Source organism: Somniosus microcephalus, chromosome 4, assembly GCF_052327205.1.
Source record: "Somniosus microcephalus isolate GS21.2 chromosome 4, FLI_Smic_1.0, whole genome shotgun sequence".
Classification (NCBI taxonomy): Eukaryota; Metazoa; Chordata; class Chondrichthyes; order Squaliformes; family Somniosidae; genus Somniosus; species Somniosus microcephalus.
In genome coordinates this window covers 288,727,798-288,755,693 of record NC_140990.1, presented here as the reverse complement: position 1 = coordinate 288,755,693, position 27,896 = coordinate 288,727,798, and the positions used below count along the sequence as shown (strand labels likewise).

General features: G+C 47.1%; 1 protein-coding gene across 1 annotated transcript in view; it reads left to right on the top strand.

The window, feature by feature from the left end:
• Nucleotides 1–27,896, top strand: part of tmem163a (transmembrane protein 163a) — a 314,776-nt gene that overhangs the window by 262,515 nt on the left and 24,365 nt on the right. The window contains exon 6 of the mRNA XM_085986596.1: nucleotides 12,714–12,825. Within this exon, the coding sequence (XP_085842722.1) occupies nucleotides 12,714–12,825 (112 nt within the window). The remainder of the gene's footprint in view (nucleotides 1–12,713; nucleotides 12,826–27,896) is intronic.

The window sequence follows — 27,896 nt, the reverse complement described above, 5'->3', positions numbered from 1 at the left end:
ATCTTTTTTGTGCTGCAATCTGGAACAAAACATAACTGTAAATTGTTCTGAAAATTGATGGTTGGGTCTTTATCAAAAAAGTGAGATTTTACAATAATTTAACACACCTGGATCCATGTTTGATGTTCAGCAACTAGAACGAGGTCTCCTGTTCGATTCTTGATTTTACGTCTCATAGCAACCGCAATTGTATATTATCAAATCAGTTGGAGGTCAGAACTTTATTAAATATTTAAATATTTTGTTGCAGATAATAAATCAGCATATTTTAAAAGAAATAATTACTACATACTGTAAACTAGTGTAGTCACGAGGACAAGTGGATAGTATAAAAATTAATCTACTGTTAAGTCGGTGCTGTGTAAAGACTCAGCAATAAATATAGATCTTGTCCTTTCAAACTTGGGTTGTATCTAGAAAGAGTATTTACCTTTATGCTTCTGAATTATGAGCCATGTGCCTTTATGTTTGGGTTTTTCAAAATCTAATGCACCTGAAAAGAACAACCAGTATTACTGGTGTCCTATGTGTTGCTTTTCTGGTGAAAGTACCCATCAGAGTCACACAGTTGTTTGTGTTGTAAAACATTCGTTTTGAAAGACTTGCGGTATTATAGCATTTGCAGTTCCTCACAAGTAGGAAAGACCTAATAAAAATGCAACCAACTTTATCAGAAGTAAGTTACAAAGGTTTTTCTCGTGTTAAATAAACTCCGTGTCCTATATTCATCTATTAACTCGTTTATAGTCATACGTGGGAGTTCGTTCACAAAAGATAAAATAAAATTAGATGCTTCAAGTTTCTGTTTTCAAACTATAAACATTGCAAACTGAATCCACTCAAAAAGTTAGTGCCGATTTTCCACATCTGATGCAAGTCATGTCTAAAAGGTTAAGAATTGGTGCTAAATTTGCCAGAATGGCAATGTATTAATAGCCTAGCTCAGGTTATTTGCATGTTTATTCACAGATCCAGGTACAGACTAGGGCAAGTGTAGGGAGTACACTAGTGGAGAGAAAATGTATGTGAAGGGGTTATTTAAAGGGATGGGGACAATTAAAGGGAAGTGCCACAATGGGGTGGGGTCGAAAATTTTGAAAGGCTCAAAAGGCATCTGTAGCTATTTCTAGGCGGATTAAGAAGTGACTGTTAGAAATTCGGGTCTACTGAAGATAGCTTCTCAGGCTAACTGTTTTCGCAGTATCCTGTTTCAAAAGCCTGTCTATGTGTGTGCATCTGGAAGTGAAATTCAACTTTAGCAGGAGCACAAAATGGGCAGTAGCAGATCTGTTATACATCCCGCCTGATTTTCCTTTCCATTAAAGTCAATGGAAAGATAAACTGGGCGGGATGTACAAGGGCTGATCTGCGACCACCCATTTTGTGTCCAGCCGAAGTTGAATTCCACACCCTTCTGTATTTTATCTCTCGCTGTTTACAGCCAGAAAATGGCATTGGTGACTTTTCAATACAATAGGTGTGTGATGTTTGATTGTTGAGACAGACGAACAAATTGTTTGTTTACAGTCTGGGTAAAACAACATTGAATCTAGCACATTAACATCTCGAATGCCTTTTTCTTAACTTGCATGAAAACATTATCCTTTAAAACACAGCATTTAAGGTAACTAATTTTCAAAATCCTTTCCACGGAAAGTGGAAAATCCCTAAAAATGATGGTGACTGATAATAATGAAGGCCGAGCAATGGCTTGCATTAAAAGAATTAATACATAATTTACAACAAATATACATTCCTTTAAGGCACATAAACCCCACAGGAAAAGTGGTCCAACCGTGGCTAATGAAAAGTTAAAGATAGTATTAGATCAAAGGAAGAGATTTATAATGCTGTCAAAAAGAGTAGTAGGCCTGAGGATTGGGAGGATTTTAGAATTCAGCAAAGGAGGACCAAAAGATTGATAAAGAAAGGGAAAATAGAATGAGAGTAAACTAGTGAGAGACATAAAAACAGACTGTAAAAGCTTCTACAGGTATGTAAAAAGGAAAAGATTAGCAAAAGTAAATGTCGGTGGGTCCCTTATTCAATTCAATTCAATTCAATTTTATTTGTCATATATGTAGCAGACGTGTGTACTGCACAATGAAATGTTGATTTTTACGAGTCCTCCCAACATGGCTGAGACAGGAGAAATTATAATGGGGAATAAGGAAATGGCAGAGAAATTAAACAAATGTTTTGTGTCTGTCTTCACGGAAGAAGAGGCAAAAAAACTTTCCGGAAATAGTAAAGTTCCAAGGGTCTACCAAGAATGAGAATGAAGAAATGAGTACAGTATTAGTAAAAAATTAGTACTGGAGAAATTAATGGGACTGAAAGCCGATAAATCCCTTGGACCCGATGGCCTACATCCTAGGGTTTTGAAAGAGTTGGCTATAGAGATAGTGGATGCATTGGTTGTCATTTTCCAAAAATCTATACATTCTAGAATGGTTCCCGCAGATTGGAAGGTAGCAAATGTATCCCCCACTATTTAAGAAAGGAGGGAGAGTGAGAATGGGGAACTACAGACCAGTTAGCCTGACATCAGTAGTAGGGAAAATGCTAGAATCTATTATTAAGGACGTGGTAACAAGGCACTTAGAAAATAATAATAGGATTGGGCAGAGTCAACATGGATTTATGAAAGGGAAAGTGTGTTTGACAAATCTGAGAGGTTTTTTTGAGGTTGTAACTAGCAGAATTGATGAGGGTAAACCAGTGAATGTGGTGTATTTGGATTTTCAGAAGGCATTCGATAAGGTGCCACACGAGGTTATTAAACAAAATTAGGGCTCATGGGATTGGGGGTAATATACTAGCACAGATTGAGGATTGGTTAACTGACAAAACAGAGTGTAGGAATAAACGGGTCATTTTTGGGTTGGCAGGCTGTAACTAGTGGGGTACTGAAGGGATAATTACTAGTCCTAGCCCTTTTTGGGCTACCCCAGATCAGGCGTATTCACCTTCAACTATAGTTAAAGATAGCCGAATTCTATAAGATGCTTAATTGGGTCTAAAGGATCAAGACTATCTCTCCCTAAAGGAAAGGAATGACGTAAAGATGTTACTGTCCTCCGGATAGCACTTTTAATAAGTTTAACTAGACTGTAACCTTCCGGATATTATGCGGGTCCGGAATACCCCCCAGAATTCTGCAACTCCTTACAAAAGAGTGTACAGAAATTGAGTTCACGAGATTGATACAGAAATACTACTTGAGACAATTCTAAAAATATGTAGATTTATTTAAGAACTGACATACAGTTAACAGTTTTTGAGTCAATCGCAACATTAACAGTTCAAAAACAAATAGATTACATTTCTTATCCTCAGAGATTCTTATTCTCAAATCTTAACTTCGTACATTTTTACATTTCTTATTCTTAATTCTAATCCAGGATATCCACCAGAATCAAATACCTTGATTACCCAAGACTCAGAGTTGTAAGCTTACAGAGTGGTTCTGAAGCCGAGAATTGCTTGCCCCTTCCCAGCGACTTCTGACTTTCCATTTGAAAATCCTATCTTTTATACTCTTTTTTAGTGGTATATTCTTTGAAGTTTTCTGCTGATGTAAGCTAATTATCTCTAAGTCAGCCTCTGTTGACTTTTTCTATTCTTACTGTCAATTTAGCCGTTAACTTTTAGAATCCTGTCTCTGTGTTTAGGTGTTTCAAAACTTATCATAAAATGGTTATTACAGATTTATTTCTTTGATGCCAATCTCATGAAGATCTTTCATTCAATTCTTAATATTGGCTTAACTGGTTATTAGCAGACATTGTGTCTCCATGATGTTCCAAGTTCAATACAAAAGCCATGTGATTGCTTGGTGTATCTATTGAAGCCACATCTTCAAAGTGTTCTGTTGGTATCATATTTACTACATGTAAATTAAAAACACTTCAACTAGGGTGTTTCATGCATTTCTAGCTATCTCAATTGGTTGCATATATAATCTTATGTTTACTGTCTTTCATTTGATGTTACTTTTACGAAGGCACATGGTTTTTTAATATTCTGTGTTTCTGTTTCCCTGAGTGTTCGTTTTTAACACTTTATTTGGGTCATTCCATTGTGTTTCTCCCAAACTCCAGACCTTTTGGAAGCGCCAAACTGCTATTTCAATAGGGCCATTGTTTTAGCATTAACAATCAATTCCCATTTCAAAAGCCTGTGTGGTTTTTACAGCTTGTGTTATCAAACCAGCCCATCTCAGAAGCCTGTTTTGATATAGCTTGTGTCGCCGAGGCTTTCCAGACTTTTAAACACAGTATATCATGTATTAATAAAATCAGAAATCTGTTCATATGATGGTGTATCTCTTGGAATATGACTTATTCCATCACAGTACCACAAGGATCAGTGCTTGGGCCTCAGCTATTCACAGTCTACATCAATGATTTGGATGAGGGGACCAAATGTAATATATCCAAGTTTGCTGCTGATACAAAGCTGGGTGGGAATGTAAGTTGTGAGGAGGATGCAAGGAGGATTCAAGGGGATATAGACAGGCTAAGTGAGTGGGCAAGAACATGGCAAATTGAATATAATGTGGAGAAATGTGAAGTTATCCACTTTGGTAGGAAAAATAGAAAAGCAGAGTTACATTTGCCACCCTCCAATCTACAGGAACTGTTCCATAATCTGTAGAATTTTGGAAGATGACAACCAATGCATCCACTATTTCCATGGCTACCTCTTTAATACTCTGGGATGCAGATTATCAGGCCCTGGGGCTTTATCAGCTTTCAGTCCCATTCATTTCTCCAGCACTATTTTTTTACTAATACTAATTTCCTTCAATTCCTCCTTCTCACTAGACCCTTGGTTCCCTAGCATTTCTGGGAAGTTATTTGTGTCCTCTTCCGTGAAGAGAGAACCAAAGTATTTGTTTAATTGCTCTGCCATTTCCTTGTTACCCATTATAAATTCTCCCATTTCTGACTGTAAGGGACCTACATTTGTCTTCACTAATCTTTTTCTTTTTACATACTTGTAGAAGCTTTTTCAATCTGCTTTTATGTCCCTTGCAAGTTTACTCTCATACTCTATTTTTCCCCTCTTAATCAATCTCTTGGTCCTTTTTTGCTGAACTCTAAACTGCTCCCAATCCTCAGGCTTGCTACTTTTTCTGGCAACTTTATATGACTCCTCTTTGGATCTAATACTATCCTTAATTTCTTTTGTTAGCCATTGTTGGGCTGCTTTTCCTTTTGTGTTTTTGCACCATAAAGGAATGTATAACTGTTGCAATTCATGCATTCGTTCCTTAAATGTTAGCCATTGCCTATCCACCGTCATGCCTTTTAATGAAGCTCCCCAATCTATCATAGGCAACTCACTCCTCATACCTTCGTAGTTTCCTTTGTTTAGATTTAGGACCCTAGCTTCGGATTGGACTTCTTCATTTTCCATCTTAATGAAGAATTCTATCATGTTATGGTCACTCTTCCCTAAAGGACCCCGCATAAGAAGATTATTAATTAACCCCTTCTCATTGCTCAATACCCAATCTAGGATAGCCTGTTCCCTAGTTGGCTTCTCAACGTACTGGTCTAAAAAAACATCTCTTTACATACTCCAGGAATTCATCCTCCACAGTATTATTGCTAATTTGGTTTGGCCAGTCCATATGTAGATTAAAGTCACCCATGATTACTGTAGTACCCTCTAGATTCTCTAGAGTTTAGAAGAATGAGAGGTGATCTCATTGAAACATACAAAATTCTTAGAGGGCTTGACAGGGTAGATGCAGGGAGGATGTTTCCCCTGGCTGGGGAGTCTAGAACCAGGGGTCACAGACTCAGAATAAGGGGCCAGCCATTTAGGACTGAGATGAGGAGAAATTTCTTCACTGAGGGTGGTGAATCTTTGGAATTCTCTACCCCAGAGGGCTGTGGAGGCTCAGTCATTGAGTATATTCAAGTCAGAGATTAATAGATTTTTGAATATTAAGGGAATCAAGGGATATGGGGATAGTTCAGGAAAGTGGAGATGAGGTAGATCATCAGCCATGATCTTGTTGAATGGTGGAGCAGGCTCAAAAGGCCAAGTGGCTTACTCCTGCTCCTATTTCTTATGTCCTTATGTTCAAAGGATGTCCCTATTGCAGGCTTGTGGCTGCCGCTAACAGCTTGGTCAGTTGTTGTGTCAGCCCTCTGCTGCATATGAGCAGCAACAGGTGTACTTGTAGCAGATGGACCAGGCTCTGCATCTGGCTCTGAAGACACAGACTATGTGATGACAGTTCCCCACTGTGGTAAACCACTGTCATACCTGTCTGTGTCTGTATGTGTATTCCACTAGGTACAGGTCTGGACATGCCTCGGCTGACTCCTCCCACTATTCCAGGTATATAAGTGACTACCTCCCAGTCCCTTAGTATTCTGGACGGGTCGACCACTCGAGACAAGACCTTCATTCTTTAGTTAATAAAAGCCTGATTGTTACTCGCTCAACCTCAGTCTTTTGAGTAATTGATGGCGCATCAATTTTATTAACTAAATTTTTTATAATGGAGAAGATCCTCACACCAGCATGCCTGGACCTGGACAGTCGGGAAGCGGACGCTTCCACCAAGTTTGCTCACTGGCTCACGTGCTTCGAGACATTCCTGACTGCCTCCACTGCGGTCGAAACGGATGCGGACAAACTGTCTGTCCTGTTCTCCAAGGTGAACCACCGAGTGTACTCAGTCATCCGGGACGCGACCTCGTACACAGCCGCCCTCCAGCTCCTCAAGACCCAGTACACGCGCCCTGTGAACGAAGTATACGCTAGGCACCTTCTGGGGAGTCGCAAGCAACAACCTGGGGAATCGACTGAGGAATACCTCCAAGCACTGTCCGTGCTTGGCCGGGCCTGTGGGTGTAAGGCGGTAACGCCCACTAAGTACACGGAGGAACTGATCCGGGATGCCTTCGTAGCGGGCCACAGGTCCAACTACACCCGACAGCGACTGCTGGAGCAGAGTGACCTCACCCTCGACAAAGCCTCCGACATCGCACTAACGCTGGACGCAGCCTTCCGGGGCATGGATGCCTACTCCTCTGCACCGTGGATGCCGCGGGGAACGACAACCTGGGACACGGTAGGACAGCCCCATAGCACCGTGCCACCCCAGCCACAGCCCAACAACGGCCCAACTACCGCAGCAGTGTCCCAAAGCCAGACAGCAGTATCCCAAGGCCAGAAATGCTACTTCTGTGGCCAGGCCAAACACCCCAGAGCGCGCTGCCCGGCGAAGAATGCGACCTGCTCGGGCTGCGGGAAAAAGGGACACTACGCCAGCGTCTGCAAGGCCAAAGCCACCCCGAACGCCAGCAGCGCCGCGTGTGGGCCGTGCGAGCCGCCATCTTGGGCCTCCCCAGCCATGTGCGAACCACCGCAGCAGCAGCCATCTTGGACGACTCCAGCCACATGGGAATCATGGACGCCGCCATCTTGGACACCAGCCGGGACGCAGCAGACCGCCAACCCCCCCCCATCTGATACTCGCAGCGACACACCGACCCCTACGCTGGCCTCTGTGACGCTGGACCAAACGAGACCGCACCAGCTAGCTCGGTCCAAAATGGACGTTAAGGTAAACGGCCATGCAATAAACTGCCTTTTTGACTCCGGGAGCACAGAGAGCTTCATCCACCCCGACACGGTGCGGCGTTGCTCTCTCCCAGTCCTGCCTGCGCACCAGCGGATTTCTATGGCCTCCGAGTCCCAGTCAGCGGACATTGGCGGCTACTGCGTGGTGACACTAGTAGTAGACGGGACTGTGTTCAATAATTTTAAACTCCTGGTCCTGCCCGACCTCTGCGCTGCCGTTCTACTGGGGTTGGATTTCCAGTGCCACCTCAAAAGCGTTACGATGGCATACGGTGGCCCCCTCCCCCCACTCACAGTCCGCAGCCAGCAGCCTCCAAATTGCCCGCCGCGCACCAGATGCAACCTCTCCACACTCAGAGTCCCACCCCCCCCACTGTTTGCTAACCTCACCCCCGACTGTAAGCCCATCGCCACAAAGAGCAGGCGATACAGTGCCGGGGACAGGGTTTTCATCAAAACCGAAGTGGAACGGCTCCTGAAGGAGGGGATTATTGAGGGCAGCTCCAGCCCCTGGCGAGCCCAGGTTGTGGTCGTTAAGACCGGCGAGAAACAACGCCTGGTCATCGACTACAGCCAAACAATAAACCGCTACACCCTGCTGGACGCCTACCCACTCCCCCGCATAGCTGACATGGTCAACCAGATCGCGCAGTACCGCGTCTTTTCGACCATTGACCTGAAATCAGCATACCACCAGCTCCCCATCAGCCCTGAAGACCGCCAGTATACTGCTTTTGAGGCAAACGGCCGCCTCTATCACTTCCTTAGGGTTCCCTTCGGCGTTACCAACGGGGTCTCCGTCTTCCAAAGGGAGATGGACCGGATGGTCGATCAAAACGAGCTGCAGGCCACTTTCCCTTACCTAGATAATGTGACCATCTGCGGCCATGACTTGCAGGGCCATGACGCAAACCTCGAGAAATTCCTCCGCACCGCCCAACTCCTGAACCTGACATATAACAAGGAGAAGTGCATATTCCGCACAGACCGCCTCGCCATCCTTGGCTGTGTTGTAGAACACGGGATCATCGGTCCCGACCCGGACCGGATGCGTCCCCTTATGGAACTCCCACTGCCCCACTGCCTAAAAGCTCTGAAGAGGTGCCTAGGGTTTTTTTCCTACTACGCTCAGTGGGTCCCCTACTATGCAGACAAAGCCCGTCCGCTGATCAAGTCCACCTCTTTTCCCGTGACGGCAGAGGCCCGCTTAGCCTTCCACCGTATCAAGGAAGACATTGCCAAAGCCACCATGCACGCAGTGGACGAATCCATTCCCTTCCAGGTGGAAAGCGATGCGTCTGACTTCGCTCTGGCCGCCACCCTTAATCAGGCGGGGAGACCTGTGGCATTCTTCTCACGAACCCTCCAGGGCCCGGAGACCAGACACTCCGCGGTCGAGAAGGAGGCCCAGGCTATCGTGGAGGCTGTGCGTCATTGGAGGCACTACCTGGCCGGAAAACGATTTACCCTGCTCACTGACCAGCGTTCAGTTGCTTTTATGTTCAACAACAAGCAGAGGGGCAAAATCAAAAATGACAAGATCTTGAGGTGGAGAATCGAACTTTCCACCTACAATTACGAGATCTTGTACCGGCCTGGGAAGCTCAATGAACCCCCAGATGCCCTATCGCGTGGCACCTGCGCCAGCGCGCAGATCGATAGGCTGAGGGCCCTCCACAATGACCTCTGCCACCCGGGGGTCACCAGGTTCTTCCACTTCATCAAGGCCCGCAACCTGCCTTACTCCATCGAGGAGGTCAGGACCATGACCAAGAACTGCCAAGTCTGCGCTGAGTGCAAACCGCACTTTTATAGACCAGACAGAGCCCACCTGATAAAAGCCACTCGCCCTTTCGAACGCCTGAGCGTCGATTTCAAAGGGCCTCTCCCCTCCTCCGACCGCAATGTGTACTTCCTCAACATCATTGACGAGTACTCCCGGTTCCCGTTTGCTATCCCCTGCCCGGACATGACCAGTGCCACGGTCATTAAATCTCTGAACAGCCTCTTCACCCTGTTCGGTTTCCCCAGCTATATCCATAGCGACCGGGGCTCATCGTTTATGAGCGACGAACTCCGCCAGTACCTGCTCGCTAGGGGTATAGCCACAAGCAGGACCACCAGTTACAACCCCCGGGGGAACGGACAGGTGGAAAGAGAGAATGCAACTGTTTGGAAGGCCGCCCTACTAGCCTTAAAGTCTAGGGGCCTTCCGACCTCCCGCTGGCAGGAGGTGCTCCCCGATGCGCTCCACTCGATTCGGTCACTTCTCTGCACTGCCACCAATGCCACCCCTCACGAGAAAATGTTTGTCTTCCCAAGGAAGTCCACATCGGGGACATCGTTACCGCCATGGCTGACGTCCCCAGGGCCGGTACTACTGAGAAGACACGTGAGGGCCAATAAAATGGACCCCCTGGTCGAGAGGGTCGACCTCCTCCACGCCAACCCCCAGTACGCTTACATTGCGTACCCGGACGGGCGGGAGGACACAGTCTCCATACGAGACCTCGCACCCTCGGGGACCGCTGTAACCCACTACCACCCCCCCCCACGACCCGATATCCAACCCCAGCAGCCGGCTCGCCTTGGACCATCACCCACGAGGACTACACTCCAGGGCCCCAGCCTACACGGGACGCGACGCCGGAAGCTCCACCACCCCTGCCGTCGCCACGTCGATCACAGCGGCAGACAAGACCTCCGGAGAGACTCCAATACACGAACTTTTAAATACACTTCACCCCGCCGGACTCATTTTTAAACAAGGGGTGAATGTGGTAAACCACTGTCATACCTGTCTGTGTCTGTATGTGTATTCCACTAGGTACAGGTCTGGACATGCCTCGGCTGACTCCTCCCACTATTCCAGGTATATAAGTGACTACCTCCCAGTCCCTTAGTATTCTGGACGGGTCGACCACTCGAGACAAGACCTTCATTCTTTAGTTAATAAAAGCCTGATTGTTACTCGCTCAACCTCAGTCTTTTGAGTAATTGATGGCGCATCACCCACAGCCATTGATGTGATAATATATACAAATATGGTTGGTGGTATCTTTGTGGATGCAGCCCAACTTTGTTGGCATGCTTCGTTTCATACAACACAGTGCAAAACATGACACTGTTATTGGGGTGCTTCTGAAGAATTATTGGACATAAGTTAGCCAGGTCTTCACATGAATTTGTGCCATCAAGCTTGCTTGTCAAAATTTTGAGGATGAAAGTTGGGACCTTTTGTAGGACTTTCTCTTACTACTGTTCGGACCTCGAGAATTACAAATAATCGTAACAATGACATAAATTTATTATAAATAAAATGATCTTTATTCACACTACAGTTTAATATTCAAGCATACATAGAAGCACTCTCGGCAATGTACGTGCCCACAGTTTATTCTCCCTGGCAATAAATATGCCCAGTGTATTAATTCGCCCTGGCAATAAATATGTCCACAGTTTTGTACATAAAAGTACCGCTCCAGCAATTTATATGCTACACAGTTTAGCTAAATGTACATAAAAGTGTTCCCGCAATTTCTATGCTAATCCTTGGCAATCCATATGCCCATAGTATCGTACATAAAAGTACTTTCCAGCAATTCATATTCTCTATGTCCGACTTCCATACATACATACACACACTCCTCCACGAGTGATCAGTCCGGGAAAAGTGGTGGGCTGCAAACGTCAACTGCCATTTCAAACTGCCCTCTTTTTTCTTTTCTTAATTTCCCACTTCTGGGTCATTCCTTTATAGTGCCCTCCGGCATGGGCCCCCTCGTCTTTCTCCATCTGCCTCCCTCTGATAGGTCAGTTTCACTCCCACCCTTTCCCTGATTGGAGTTCCTTCTGCATGACACGTCAATGTTCCTGTGTTGTGTGTGAGGGCGGGACTTCCTCTTCATTCAATGTTTCTCTTCCTGTCCATGTGGTCTTCCAAACACAGAACCATATGCCAACTACCTCCATTTTAAATCCTTACAAAGGACCACCTGCTGACTTCTTCCATTTTGAATCCTCACAAAGGAACACATGCTGAGCACCTCCGTTTTTGTGCAATTTCGATCTCCACACGGTAGCAGCGGTTTTATTAAGTGTTTAGAATGTTACACCTTTGCCTTCATTAATCATCTGCCAAAGCGAGGTATGGTCACATATGTATGTGAGCATTGGCAGGTGAGCACAAATTCTCGGACATTGCGATCCACCTGCAATCCCTTCAGGGATCCTTATCCTCTTCCCGGCACCTCATTTCAGGGCCTCTCATTGGGAACCCCATTAATGGATGTAATAGTGCTGCTGAAAAAAACCCAATTAGCACAAAAGAACCCATGTGCTGTGAGTGAATAGAAAAGAAACCAAGTTAGAAATGGTTTCAGTACAGCAAAAGGAAGTTTTGTGGTAGTTCTTAAAATTTATTTGCTTGCACTGCTCAACTCCTGGCAATCCTGGATGCCCATTTAGATTAGTATTATTTCTACTTAGTTGGGATTGTATAAAGCTCAGAAAAAGATTTGGGAGGCCTCATAATAGTGCACTTGCCTACTTCAAGTGGGAGCTTTCCATTGCCCATGCCGCCAGCCCTCACTGTCCCAGTTCTCAGTTTATCAAATCCTACCTTAGATTGCTCTTTTATTCTTGCCATGTTGAAATCAGAAATATTATTTTGTTTTGAAAAAAACAATCAGCGTGGGTTTCACTTTTTGACTAATGTGCAGGTTTTAAAATATATTTTCCACATGTCTTTCTCTCAGTTTCAAAGTCCCTAAACAATGACAGCCTAAGGTAAAAGGATTGATCATGGTATATTTTATTGCTTTTTTTTGATGACTGTCCTGTGAAGCGCCTTGAGATGTTTTATTATGTTTAAGGGCACTATATAAATATATGTTGTTGTTGCTATCACAACCATGTTTACATTTCTCCCTCTGGTTAATGACACTGCTCTACAATATTAATGGGGCAGTTTGTTTTGTGAACAGAAACTACTCATGCCTCTGAATTCTCAGTGACATTCTAGTAGTAGATCTGAATGTAAACAAGCTATGTGTTGCCACAATTGGATATTGCACTAAAACACGTATTCCTTTTTTTTTTAGGATGATTTCCTTTTTAGTGTTTCCATTATTAGTGGAATACTCTGCAGTATTTTGGCTGTGATTAAGTTTCTGCTTGGTAGAGTCCTCACAAGCAAAGCCCTGATAACTGATGGTGAGTATTAACACTTTGTGGATGTAATCTGCTGATATATGGTCAATTAAAATGTTTTGTAGCAAAATGTTCATGGAGTTCCATGGGGAGCAGTAAGACATGGTGCATTGGAGCAATATAGTGCAGGCCATAAACATCATGATTGAAAATATATGTGATCATAGAATCATAAAAATTATAGCACAGAAGGACATTTGGCTCATCACACTTGTGCCAGTGGCAGCTCTTCTAGTCCATTTCAATTTTCCTACCCTTTCCCCATATGCTGTTATATTCTTCCTTTTTGAATACCTGATGTTAATAAAAGTCATTTGATTCATTGCATAAAACCTAATTAAGCAAGGACTAAAACTTTTCCAAACACAACCCAGAAATTCAGCATTATAATTTTAAACTGTGTACAATAACAACTCACATTTATATAGAGCCTTTAAAGTAGGAAAATATCCTAAGGTGCCTCACACAAGAGTAATCAGATGTAAACGGAGACTGAACCAATGAAGGAAACATTAGGGCAGATGATCAAAAGCTTGGTCAGAGGTATGTTTTAAGGAGCATCTTGAAGGAGGAGAGAGGTGGAGAAGTGGAGAGGTTTAGGGAGGGAATTCCAAAGCTTAGGACCTAGACAGCTAAAGGCATGGCCGCCAATGGTGGGGTGGATTGGAGGATCACAGAGTTCTCGGAGTACAAGGTTGACTTCTTGGAAACAAAGGTTACTTACTGTAGGTTGGTGTATGACATCCAAATTCCCCTGCTAAACATAGGTACAATGAGATCCATGCTTCTAGAAAAACCATCATCAGCAGACTATTGAATCGTAAAGCCTCAACAGGTCTGGTGGCATCCTATTACATAGCCTAGCCAATGTCTTGCATCATTTGGTTTGCTCCATACTTCTCAATTGTGCCGTGCAACATGAACTGCACATGGAGTTTTAGGGGGAGGAGGGAATTCAGGCTCATGAAGGAGAAGACAACCACAACACAGAGGATGCTAAGAAGGTTGTTAGGGATCAACACTTGCCAGCTGCCAGAAATATCCAGTTACATCTGATTAATTAATCTGTCAGTTGATGAAACCCTGGCCCCCCTACGTTAACAATCCTGCCAACCATCTTCTTTAGTCTTTGCAAATATGCAACACCGACTGCACAATTGCCAATAAGACAATTAATTTCACCCCATTCTATTGCAGCCCCTAGCTACCTTGCTGTTTTTTCACCCCTTGGTGCCTGATTACAGTGCTCTGTGCCTACACTGGTGCTTCTATGAAGTGTTATGCAAGTGACTGGCTGCTATGTCTCAGTAAAAGCTCCTAAAAGCACAGGCCTGAGTGGGCCCAGCTGCAGGTGTATAACGGGCGGCTGATTTGGTACAGCCTGTTTTACGCCCCTGCCGAAGTTGAATTTCACCCCCATTGTCTCAAGAAAGTGTAGGAAACAATCAGATTAGCATCGACAGCAACAAAACCAGAAAATGCTGGATGAACTCCAGCGGTCAAGCAATATCTGTGGAGAGAGAAACAGAGTTAATGTTTCAGGTCGATGACCTGCCGCAGACCTGAAATGTTAACTCTGTTTTTCTCTCTCCACAGATGCTGCCTGACCTGCTGAGTGCATCCAGCATTTTCTGATTTCATTTCAGATTTCCAGCATCCACAGTATTTTGTTTTTATTTTAGCATTGACAATAGTTTGACTGACTTTTGAATCCTCTGAAAGGTTATTCAGTACTTTGGTGGACTAGCAACTGAGCAGTGGCAAATTAATAATAAATAAAGTAGGGCTGAGGTCCCTGACTCACTGCATTGTTAGTTGGGCACTAATCAGACAACATTATCTGTCATTGGTGACTAAGCACATAATAAAATGTTTTGTGTATTTTGTGCAGAACAGAAGGTGACAAAACAGATAGTAAGAGGTACAACAAGGGAGTATGAAAAGAAACTTGCAAGGGATATCAAAATCAAAACTTTTTTTTTACAATTATATTAGGAAAAAGAGGGTGGTTAGGAGCAAAGTGGACTGCTTGAAAACTGATAATGATGATATTGTAAATGAAAATAAGGAAATGGCGGACAAGTTGAATAATTACTTTGAGTCAGTATTTACAGTAGAGGAAGAGGATAGCATCCCAGACATCCCAAGGCAACTAATACTGAATCAGGGACGGGGACTCACCAAAATTAATATAAGCAAAATAAGAGTAATGAAGAAAATAATGGCACAAAAGAGTGACAAATCCCTAGGACCAGATGGTTTCCATTCCAGGGTTTTAAAGGAAGTAGGTTAGAACATTGCAGATGCCCTAACTATAATCTTCCAAAGTTCTCTCGAATCGGGAACCGTTCCTTTAGATTGGAAAATTGTGCATGACACTCCACTATTTAAGAAAGGTGAGAGAGGGAAACCAGGGAATTATAAACCAGTTAGCCTAACATCTGCTGTTGGGAAATTACTAGCGTTTATCATTAAGGATAGAGTGACTGGACACCTTGAAAATTTTCTGCTGATCAGAGGGAGCCAGCATGGATTTATAAAGGGTAGGTCGTGCCTGACGAACCTGATTGAATTTTTTGAAGAGGTGACTGAAGTAGTGAACAGGGGAATGTCTATGGATGTTATTTATATGGACTTCCAGAAGGCATTTGATAAAATCCCTCATAAGAAACTGTTAGCTAAAGTTGAAACTCATGCAATTGAAGGCAAATTATTGACCTGGTTAGGAAATTGGCTGAGCGGCAGGAGACAGAGTGTAGGGATAATGGGCAGGTACTCTAATTGGCAGGACGTGACTAGTGGTGTCCTGCAAGGATCTGCATTGGGGCCTGAACTATTCACCGTATTTTTTAACAACTTAGATGATGGGATAGAAAGCAACATATCCAAGTTTGCTGATGACATAAAGATAGAACATAAACATAAGAACATAAAAAATAGGAGCTGGTGTAGGCCATTTGGCCCTTCAAGACTGCTCCACCATTCAACAAGATATTCTACCTCAACTCCACCTTCCCGCACTATCCCCATATCCCTTAATTCCCAAAAATGTATCGATCTCTGTCTTGAATATACTCAACGACTGAGCCTCCACAGCTCTCTGGGGTAGGGAATTTCAAAGATTCACAATCCTTTTGAGTGAAGAAATTTCTCCTCATCTCAGTCCTAAATGGCCTACCCCTTATTCTGTGACTTTTTTAATCATTCATGGGATGTGGGCATCGCTGGCAAGGCCAGCATTTATTGCCCATCCCTAGTTGCCCTTGAGAAGGTGATTGTGAGCTGCCTTCTTGAACCACTGCAGTCCGTGTAGTGAAGGTACTCCCACAGTGCTGTTAGGGAAGGGAGTTCCAGGATTTTGTCCCAGCGACGATGAAGGAACGGCGATATACTTCCAAGTCAGGATGGTGTGTGACTTGGAGGGGAACTTGGAAGTGGTGGTGTTCCCATGCGCCTGCTGCTCTTGTCCTTCTAGGTGGAAGAGTTTGGGTTTGGGAGGTGCTGCCGAAGACGCCTTGGCGAGTTGCTGCAGTGCATCTTGTAGATGGTATACACTGCAGCCACGGTACGCCGGTGGTGGAGGGAGTGAATGTTTAGGGTGTTGGATGGAGTGCCAATGAAGCGGGCTGCTTTGTCTTGGATGGTGTCAAGCTTCTTGAGTGTTGTTGGAGCTGCACATTGATATACCTATCAATTCAGTTCATGAAAAGCGACGAGTTAAGTTAGTAACTATAGGTTTTTATTGGCTAAATAACAGAGCCCACCCTCGTGGGTGATCGGATCCAACAAGGAGGAATACCAGCCAGTCGACCACCTTTATACCTGGGCAAGCAGGCGGAGCCATGGGCGGAGTCAGCGGTGGTCAGCCCAGGTATAACAGCGTGGCAAGAGGTAACCTTGTGTAGTGATACCCATAGTGTAACGATATAAACAGTGATAACCATAGTGTAACGATAGTGAACGATAAAAGTGGTTTACCACATTCACCCCTTGTTTAAATTTGAGTCCGGCGGGGTGAAGTGTACTACCAGTTCGGGTATGTCAGTCTATCCGGAGGCCTCGTAAGCCTTTCTGATCGGCGCAGCAGCGGCGGCGGAGGTGTAGTATTCGAAGTTAAGGCTGGTGTCTGCGTGGTCGGCGAAGGCTCATGGGGGTTCTGGCATGCCGTCTACCGGGGCTGGATTTGGGGGAGTGGTGGGGGGTAACGGTGGTGTCTCGGGGTGCCCGAGGGTGCGAGGTCTCGTAAGGAGACTGTCCTCCCGCCCATCTGGGTATGCCACATAGGCGTACTGGGGGTTGGCGTGCAGGGGGTCCATTTTATGGGCCCTCACGTGCTTCCGCAGCAAGATGGGCCCCGGAGAAGTCAGCCATGTTGGTAGCGAGGTTCCCGTAGTCGACTTCCTGGGGAAAACAAACATTCGTTCATGGGGGGTGGCGTTAATGGCAGTGCAAAGCAGTGACCGGATGGAATGCAGCGCTGCCGGGAGGACTTCCTGCCAGCGAGAGGTTGGGAGGCCCTTAGACTTTAAGGCTAAGAGAACGGCCTTCCAGACTGTCGCTTTCTCTCTTTCCACCTGGCCGTTCCCTCGGGGGTTGTAGCTGGTGGTCCTGCTTGCAGCAATACCTCTCGCTAGTAGGAACTGGCGAAGTTCCTCGCTCATGAAGGATGAGCCCCGGTCGCTATGTATATAGTTCGGGAACCCGAACAAGGCGAAGAGGTCGTTCAGGCATTTGACGACCGTGGTACTGGTCATGTCTGGGCAGGGGAAGGCAAAGGGGAAACGGGAGTACTCGTCAATAATGTTGAGGAAGTACACATTACGGTCAGAGGACGGGAGGGGCCCCTTAAAATCGATGCTCAAGCGCTCGAAGGGGCGGGTGGCCTTGATCAGGCTTGCTCTGTCCGACCTATAGAAATGCGGTTTGCATTCGGCACAGGTTTGGCAGTTCCTGGTCATGGTCCTGACCTCCTCGATGGAGTAGGGCAGGTTGCGGGCCTTAATGAAGTGGTAAAGTCTGGTGACCCCGGGGTGGCAGAGGTCGTTGTGGAGGGTCTGCAGTCTATCAACTTGCGCGTTGGCGCATGTACTTCGTGATAGAGCATCTGGGGGTTCATTCAGTTTACCAGGCCGGTACAAGATATCGTAATCGTAGGTGGAGAGCTCAATTCTCCACCTCAAGATCTTGTCGTTCTTGATTTTGCCCCTCAGCTTGTTATTAAACATAAAAGCGACCGAACGCTGGTCGGTGAGGAGGGTAAATCGTTTGCCTGCCAGGTAATGCCTCCAGCGTCGTACTGCCTCCACGATCGCCTGGGCCTCCTTCTCGACAGAAGAGTGTCGGATCTCAGGGCCCTGGAGGGTCCTTGAGAAGGCGGCCACAGGTCTCCCCGCCTGGTTAAGGGTTGCAGCTAGGGCGAAGTCGGATGCATCGCTCTCCACTTGGAAAGGGATAGACTCATCCACCGCGTGCATTGTGGCCTTAGCAATGTCTCCCTTTATGAGGGAGAAGGCTGCGCATGCTTCTGCTGTCAGGGGGAAGGAGGTGGACTTCATGAGGGGTCTGGCTTTGTCCGCATAATTGGGCACCCATTGGGCATAGTAAGCGAAGAGCCCCAGGGTTCTCTTCAGCGCCTTTGGACAGTGGGGGAGGGGAAGCTCCATGAGGGGGCGCATTCTTTCGGGGTCGGGGCCGATGACTCCGTTCTCTACTACGCAGCCGAGGATGGCAAGGCGCGAGGTGTTAAACACACATTTCTCCTTATTGTAGGGGAGGTTCAGCCGTTGGGCCGTACGGAGGAATTTCTCCAGATTAACATCATGGTCCTGCCGGTCGCGGCCGCAGATGGTGACGTTATCTAGATAAGGGAACATGGCATGCAGCCCGTTCTGGTCAACCATCCGGTCCATCTCCCTTTGGAAGACCGAAACCCCATTGGTGACGCCGAAGGGAACCCTAAGGAAGTGGTAGAGGCGGCCATTTGCCTCGAAGGCGGTATACTGGCGGTCCTCAGGGCGGATAGGGAGTTGGTGATAGGCCGACTTAAGGTCGATGGTAGAGAATACCCGGTACTGTGCAATCTGATTGACCATATCAGATATGCGGGGAAGGGGGTATGCGTCCAGCTGGGTGTACCGGTTTATGGTTTGGCTGTAGTCGATGACCAGGCGGGGTTTATCGCCGGTCTTAACGACTACGACCTGGGCACGCCAGGGGCTGTTGCTTCCCTCGATGATGCCCTCCTTCAGGAGTCGCTGCACCTCGGAGCTAATAAAAGCTCTGTCCCCGGCGCTGTACCGCCTGCTCTTGGTAGCGACGGGTTTACAGTCACGGGTGAGGTTAGCGAACAGGGAGGGGGGGCGGGACTTTGAGGGTGGATAGGCCGCAGGTGGTACGCGGTGGGCGGTTTAGGAATTGCTGGTTGTAGACTGTGGGGGGGGGGGGGGGGGGAGGGATCCACCGTATGCCAAGGTGACACTTTGGAGGTGGCATTGGAAATCCAGCCCCAGTAGGACGGCAGCACAGAGCCGGGGCAGGACGAGAAGTTTAAAATTTTTATACTCCGTGCCCCTAACCGACAGGGTCACAACACAGTAGCCGCTGATGTCTGTTGAATGGGACCTCGACACCATCGAGATCCGGTTGCGCGTTGGCCGGACAGTGAGGGAGTAGCGGCTCACCGTGTCTGGATGGATGAAACTCTCCGTGCTTCCGCTGTCGAACAGGCAGGTCGTGGCGTGGCCGTTTACCTTGATGTCCATCATGGACTTGGACAGGTGATGCGGGCGAGCTTGGTCAAGTGTGACGGAGGCTAGTGTATGGCTGAGCAAGCTGCTGTAGTCTGCGGGTGAGGCGGTGGTCAGGTCTGGAGACAAGGTGGCGGTCGAGTGTGGTGAACAAAATGGCGGCGCCCACGACGTTGAACAAAATGGCGGAGAAGATGGCCGCCCCCACAACTCACGAGGCACTGCCGGCGTCGGTGGCCTTGATCAAAGATGGCCGCCCCCACGACTCACACGAGGTGATGCTGGCATCTGTGGCCTTGATGAAAGATGGCCGCCCCCACAACTCGCATGAGGCACTGCTGGCGTCTGTGGCTTTCCCCCTGCAGGCCTTCGCGAAGTGGCCTTTCTTGTGGCAGTCGGAGCAGGTCGCGTTTCTTGCAGGGCAGCGCGCCCTCGGGTGTTTCGCCTGGCCACAGAAGAAGCCGCCGGCGGCCCGATCGCGGGGCTCCGATGTCGCAGCCGGTACCGGGGGTGGCAGTCCCGATCGGTTCCGGGACACCGACGCTGTGGTAGGCCCGGGGCGGCGGTGCGAGGGGTATTGCGGCCGGAGTCGGGCCCGAGTCCCAGGGTCGCGCAGCACAGTACCTGGAGTACGCCTCGAGGTCCCGATGGGCCACTTCCAAGGAGCGAGCGAGGATAGCAGCTGTTTTCAGGTCGAGGTCCTTTGATTCCAGCAGTCTTTGCCGTGAGTAGTCTGACCGAAGGCCTTTCACGAAGGCATCGCGGATATTTCCATCGGTATGTTCTGCAGCTGTTACGGCTTTAAAGTCACAGTCCCTGCCGAGTATTTGCAGCGCCCGTAAGAAATCATCAACCGACTCTCCTGGCTGTTGCGAGTGGGATCTTAGGAGATGCCTGGCGTACATTGAGTTTACAGGGCTCCAGTACTGCTCTTTTAGCAGGTTGAGGGCGTCCTCGTATGTAGCAATGTCCCAGATGAGTGCAAATACTTTAGGGCTCACCTGGACGGTCAGAACTCTTAGTTTGGATACCGGAGGCACGCCGGATTCTCCCAGGTAGGCTTCGAAGCAGCTCAGCCAGTGTTCGAAGTCGAGGGCTGAATTCGCAGCCTGTGGGTTTAGATCCAGGTACGGCGGTCGGAGGGCTCGCAGCCAGGCCGGCTGCTGGGGCTGTTGTAGCTGGCCGTTTGGCTGGTCGTTTGGCTGCTCCGGTACAGACATTTCAAAATTTAGCCAATAAAATTTATATACCTATCAATTCAGTTCATGAAAAGCGACGAGTTAAGTTAGTAACTATAGGTTTTTATTGGCTAAATAACAGAGCCCACCCTCGTGGGTGATCGGATCCAACAAGGAGGAATACCAGCCAGTCGACCACCTTTATACCTGGGCAAGCAGGCGGAGCCATGGGCGGAGTCAGCTGTGGTCAGCCCAGGTATAACAGCGTGGCAAGAGGTAACCTTGTGTAGTGATACAACAGCGTAAACAGTGATAACCATAGTGTAACGATATAAACAGTGATAACCATAGTGTAACGATAGTGAACAATAAAAGTGGTTTACCACACACTCATCCAGGCCAAGTGGAGAGTATTCCATCACACTCCTTACTTGTCCCTTGTAGATGGTGGAAAGGCTTTGGGGAGTTAGGAGGTGAGACACTTGCCGCAGAATACCTAGCCTCTGACCTGCTCTTGTTGCCACAGTATTTATGTGGCTGGTCCAGTTAAGTTTCTGGTCAATGGTGACCCCCAGGTTGTTGATGGTGGGGGATTTGGCGATAGTAATAAAGGGTCGTTGAATGGCAAGGGGCGGTGATTAGACGCTCGCTTGTTGGTGATAGTCATTGTCTGGCACTTGTGTGGTACGAATGTTACCTGCCACTTATCAGCCCAAACCTGAATGTCGTCCAGGTCTTGCTGCATGTGAACATGGACTGATTCATTATCTGAGGAGTTGCGAATGGCACTGAGCACTGTGCAGTCATCAGTGAACATCCCTACTTCAGACCTTATGACGGAGGGAAGGTCATTGATGAAACAGCTGAAGATGGTTGGGCCTAGGGCACTGCCTTGAGGAACCCCTGCAGCGATGTCCTGGGGCTGTGATGATTGACCTCCAACCACCACAACCATCTTCCTTTGTGCTAGGTATGACTCCAGCCAGTGGAGAGTTTTCTCCCCGATTCCCATTGACTTCAGTTTTACTAGGGCTCCTTGATGCCACACTCAGTCAAATGCTGCCTTGATGTCAAGGGCAGTCACTCTCACCTCACCTCTGGAATTAAGCTCTTTTGTCCATGTTTGGACCAAGGCCGAGTGGTCCTGGTAGAACCCAAACTGGGCATCAGTGAGCAGGTTATTGGTGAGTAAGTGCTGCTTGATAGCAGTGTCGATGACACCTTTCATCACTTCGCTGATGATTGAGAGTAGACTGATGGGGCGGTAATTGTCCGGATTGGATTTGTCCTGCTTTTTGTAGACAGGACATACCTGGGCAGTTTCCACATTGTTGGATAGATGCCAGTGTTATAGCTGTACTGGAACAGCTTGGCTATAGGCGCAGCTAGTTCTGGAGCACAAGTCATGAGCACGACAGCCGGGATGTTGTAGGGGCCCACAGCCTTTGCTGTATCCAGTGTGCTCAGCCATTTCTTGATATCACGTGGAGTGAATTGAATTGGCTGAAGACTGGCTTCTGTGGTGATGGGGACCTCAGGAGGAGACCGATATGGATCATCCACTCGGTACTTCTGGCTGAAGATGGTTGCAAACACCTCAGCTTTGTCTTTTGCACTCATGTGCTGGGCTCCACCATCATTGAGGATGGGGATATTCATGGAGCCTCCTCCTCCCGTTAGTTGTTTAATGGCCCAACACCATTCACAACTGGATGTGGCAGGACTGAAGAGCTTTGATCTGATCCGTTGATTGTGGGATCGCTTAGATCTGTCTATAGTATGCTGCTTCCGCTTTTTAGCATGCATGTAGTCCTGTGCTGCAGCTTCCCCAGGTTGGCACTGCATTTTTAGGTACTCCTGGAATGCTCTTCTGCACTCCTTATTGAACCAGGGTTGGTCCCCTGGCTTGATGGTTATGGTAGAGTGAGGGATATTCTGAGCCATGAGGTTACAGATTGTGGTGGAAAACAATTCTGCTGCTGCTGATGGCCCACAGCGCCTCATGGATGCCCAGTTTTGAGCTGTTAGATCTGTCTGAATCTATCCCATTTAGCACGATGGTAGTGCCACACAACACGATGGAGGGTGTCCTCAGTGTGAAGACGGGACTTCATCTCCACAATGACTGTGCGGTGGTCACTGCTACTAATGCTGTCAAGGACAGATGCATCTGCGACAGGTAGATTGGTGAGGACGAGGTCAAGTAGGTTTTGTCCTCGTGTTGTTTCTCTCACCAGCTGTCGCAGGCCCAGACTGGCAGCTAGCTCGGTCAGTAGTGGTGCTACCGAGCCACTCTTGGTGATGGATATTGAAGTCCCCCACCTAGAGTAAATTCTGTGCCCTTGCTGCTCTTAGTAATTCTTCCAAGTGGTGTTCAACATGGAGGAGTATTGATTCATCAGCTGAGGGAGGGCGGTTGGTGGTAATCAGCAGGAAGTTTCCTTGCCTATGCTTGACCTGAAGCCATGAGACTTCATGGGGTCCAGAGTCAATGTTGAGGACTCCCAGGGCCACTCCTTTCTGACTGTATACCACTGGTGGGTCTGTCCTGCCGGTGGGACAGGATATACCCAGGGATGGTGATGGAGGAGTTTGGGACATTGGCTGAAAGGTATGATTCTGTGAGTATGACTATGTCAGACTGTTGCTTGACTAGTCTGTGGGCCAGCTCTGCCAATTTTGGCACGGTGGCATAGTGGTTAGCACTGTTGCCTCACAGCGCCAGGGACCCGGGTTCGAATCCGGCCTCGGGCGACTGTCTGTGTGGAGTTTGCACATTCTCCCCGCGTTTGCGTGGGTTTCCTCCGGGTGCTCCGGTTTCCTCCCACAGTCCAAAGATGTGCAGGTTAGGTTGATTGGCTATGATAAATTGACCCTTAGTGTTAGGGGAATTAAATACGTGGGGTTACAGGGATAGGGTGGGATATGTGTTGGTGTAGGGGTTACGGGGATCGGGTGGGATATGTGTCGGTGCAGGCTCGATGGGCCGAAATGGCCTCTATCTGCACGGTGGGGTTTCTGTGATTCTGTGAAGTCCCCAGATGTTGGTGAAGAGGACTTTGCAGGGTGGACTGGGCTGAGTGTCCAAAGATGTTGCCGAGGTCAAAGCCGAGTGGTCCGTCAGGTTTTATTCTTTTTTTTTTCGTAGCGTTTTTTTTTACAGCTGAGTAGCTTGCTAGGCCATTTCAGAGGGCAGTTGAGTCAACCACATTGCTGTGGGTCTGGAGTCACATATAGGTCAGACCAGGTAAGGATGGCAGATTTCCTTCCCTAAAAGGACATTAGTGAAGCAGATGGGTTTTTACGACAATCGGGTAGTTTCATGGTCATCATTACTGATACAGTACTAGCTTTTTATTCCAGATTTATTTAATTAACTGAATTTAAATTCCCCAGCTCACGTCTCTGGATCATTAGTCCAGGCCTCTGGATTATTAGTCCAGTAACATAACCACGATGCTACTGTTTCCGTCTGTGACCCAGTGTTCTAGATTCCCCTGCCAGGGGAAACATTTTCCCAGCATGTCAAGCCTGTTAAGTCTGTGTGTTATAGTGATAATTACTACACAGACTAAGAGAGTAAATTCAACAGGTCTTTACTGGTTGGAGGTAGGGACTATACTGAATACAATATTACTACACAGTGCTTATATACCGGTGTGGTCACCACCGGTATTACGTATACAGCAGCCAGAGAAAGTAGTACATCTCTTAAGGTGGAACAGGTTACATACACCACAATCCTCCCTTTTTAGCTTAACAGTCATATCCCCATTTAACATAACATAATAACATATATACATATATAACTTCAGGTATAACAGTTCAAAGGTTCAGTCTCTCAGGAGGCTTTCTGATGCGGCTTGGATAACGCCTCTCAGTAGTCTCTGATTCTTGTTGTTGAGGTGCCTCCTCTATTTGGTTTCCAATGTATTGGGTGTCATCATCAAGTACATTCCCTGCCGAGGTAGATGCTTCAGGTTCATTAACGTCTTCCACAGTTGTCTCTGTCACAACCATGGGTTCGACCCTTGCTCTCGACTCTACCAGTTGATCCGCATGACACCAGTTGATCCGCATGACGCCTTATCACATTATGACCAATATCTACTGTGTACATCAGAGGTCCTTGTCTGGCCCGAATTGTTCCGGACTGCCATTTTTCGTTTCCATAGCCCCTTGCCAACACTGGTTGTCCTACGTCGAAAGTTCGAGTGGTCTTGTTGTTAATATGCCGAAACTGTTTGTTTTCCACTTCCCTCCGCACATTTGGTTTTAACAAGTCCAACTTGGACCGCAACCTCCTGTTATAAAACATCATGGCAGGACTTTGGTTAGTCACTGCATGATCGGCGTTTCGATATGACATCAGGAACTTGTCGACCTTGTGTTGCAGCGGAATCTGATCATCGTTCATGGCCTTAATTGCCTTTTTGAATGTCTGGACAAATCTTTCAGCCAACCCGTTTGTCGCCGGATGATATGGGGCAGAGGTATAATGTTTTACTCCATTCTTCTTTAAGAATTGTCGGAATTCTTCCGATACAAACTGTGGTCCGTTGTCCGAACAGATCTGTTCTGGCAATCCGTTCCTTGCGAATATTGTTCTTAACACCGCAATTGTCTTTTCTGAAGTAGTGGTATTCATCTTGATGACTTCTGGCCATTTGGAATGTGCGTCCACCGCGATTAGGAACATGGAGTCCATGAATGGACCAGCAAAGTCAATGTGTACGCGTTGCCATGGGGCTGAAGGCCATTCCCATGGGTGTAGCGGTGCTATCGGAGGTGCATTTTGCACTTTTTGGCACCCAGCGCAGCTTTTCATTAACTCCTCAATCTGTTGGTCAATATCCGGCCACCATACATAAGCCCTAGCAAGACTTTTCATTTTAACTCCCCCCAGATGACCTTCATGCAGTTCGTTTAAAACTCTTTCCCTTAACTTGGGAGGAATAATCACTCTTGTCCCATACATCAAGGTACCATGGCAGACGGACAGCTGGTCTCGCCTTGCCGAAAATGCCGGTAACAGAGGATCACCCCGTGTTGGCCATTCTTTCACTGTCACCTCGTAGACTCTGGACAGTGTCGGGTCGTTCCTGGTTTCTCTTTCAATACTTGCATTGGTGACTGGTAAACACTCGATGATGGTCGAATGAAATAACTCAACAGGGTCAACTTTCGTCGTGTCTTCTTCAGGTAGTGGCAGGCGCAACAGCCCATCAGCATTGCCACGCTGTTTCGTACCTTTGAATTCTATTTGATATTGATGTGCCCCTTGGAAAAGAGACCATCTCTGGAGACGCTGCGCTGTCATCACCGAAACACCCTTCTTAGGGTTAAAAATGGATACCAACGGTTGATGGTCTGTCAGAAGTGTGAATTTTTAGCCCTGCAGGTAATGATTAAACTTCTTCACTCCCCATACAAGGCTAAGGGCCTCCCTATCGATCTGCGCATAGTTGCGCTCAGCGGAGGTCAATGATCTGGATGCAAACGCGACTGGCCTTTCCGTGCCATTTGGCAACTTGTGTGAGAGTACTGCCCCAATACCATATGGGGAAGCATCACAAGCCAACCGAATAGGCAGTGTCGGGTTGAAGTGAGCCAACACTTCCTCTGAGGTGCTCAATTCTTTGCTTTTGCGAAATGCCTTCTTACAGTTTTCGCCCCATTCCCATGGTACCCCTTTCTGTAAAAGAGCGTTTAACGGGTGCAGTACCGTGGATAGATTTGGCAGAAATTTATGGTAATAGTTGATTAATCCTAGAAACGACCTCAACTGAGAGACATTCTCCGGAGCGGGAGCCTTTACAACTGCCTCAATCTTGTCAGGAGACTTATGAAGCCCCTCCCGGTCAATGACATGGCCACAGTACGAGATCCGCTTCTGGAAGAACTCACATTTCTGCCGATTTACTCTAAGTCCATACTCTTTCAGTCTGTTGAGCACCAGTTCCAAGTTAGCGAGATGCTGTTCATCACCAGTGATCAGAATATCGTCCAGGTAACATTGTGTGCCTGGAATTCCCTGTAATACCTGCTCCATGGCCCTCTGCCAAATTGCTGGAGCCGATGCCACTCCAAAAACCAGCCTATTGTACCGGTACAACCCTCGATGCGTGTTGATCGTGAGGTATTGGCGTGACTCTTCCTCAACCTCCATCTGCAAGTACGCCTGCGCCAGGTCTATCTTGGTGAAGTGTTTCCCGCCAGACAATGAAGCGAAAATATCCTCAATCCGTGGAAGCGGATACTGCACCGTGTGAAGCACCGGATTAACGGTGATTTTGAAATCTCCACAGATGCGAACCTTCCCTGGATCTCCTGGCTTGTTGCTCGCAGGACGTTTCATAACGGGAACAATGGGCGTAGCCCACTCACTCCAATCTACCTTAGACAGTACATCTGAACGTTCTAGTGCTTCCAATTCCGCTTCAACAGTAGGTCGTATTGCATAGGGTACCGGTCTGGCTTTAAAAAATTTTGGTTGTGCATGTTCATCAATCTTGATGTTTGCCATAATTCCTCTCAGTGTTCCCAGTCCCTGCTGGAACACCTCTTTAGCATCATCCAATATTCTGGACAATCGTTTAGGTTTGACATCTGTTTCCCCGGAATCTACCGTTAGTGCCTTCAAGGAGTGCCAGTCCATATTCATTTTCCTAATCCACTCCCGTCCTAGTAGTGGTGGACCTCCTTCAGGTAGCACATATAAGTCCATTACTTGGCTTTCTTCACCCTTGTGGACCACTTCTACCTCTATTTTTCCGATGGGGTACACTCTTTGCCCCGTGTATGTTTTCAATATAATCTCCGTATCCTGTAGGGGAATATGTTGGAATAACCTTCTGTAATCTTTCTTATTCATGACCGTCAATGCCGATCCAGTGTCCAATTCCATTTTTACTTGGACTCCTGCTATCTGAAGAGTGACCCAAATTGTCTGGAGATCTGCATCCTTACCAATGTTGTGTACTCTTAAGCTATCCAGTTCATTACTGCTAGCGTCTGAATCTGACTTCTGTTCGGTCAAACTGTTCTTTGTCACCTTGTGTACCTTTGCGTATTTTCCTTGCGGTGACTTTTTGTTGCTGGTCTTCTTTCCTGACCGGCATACTTTAGCTATGTGGCCAAGCCTGCCACA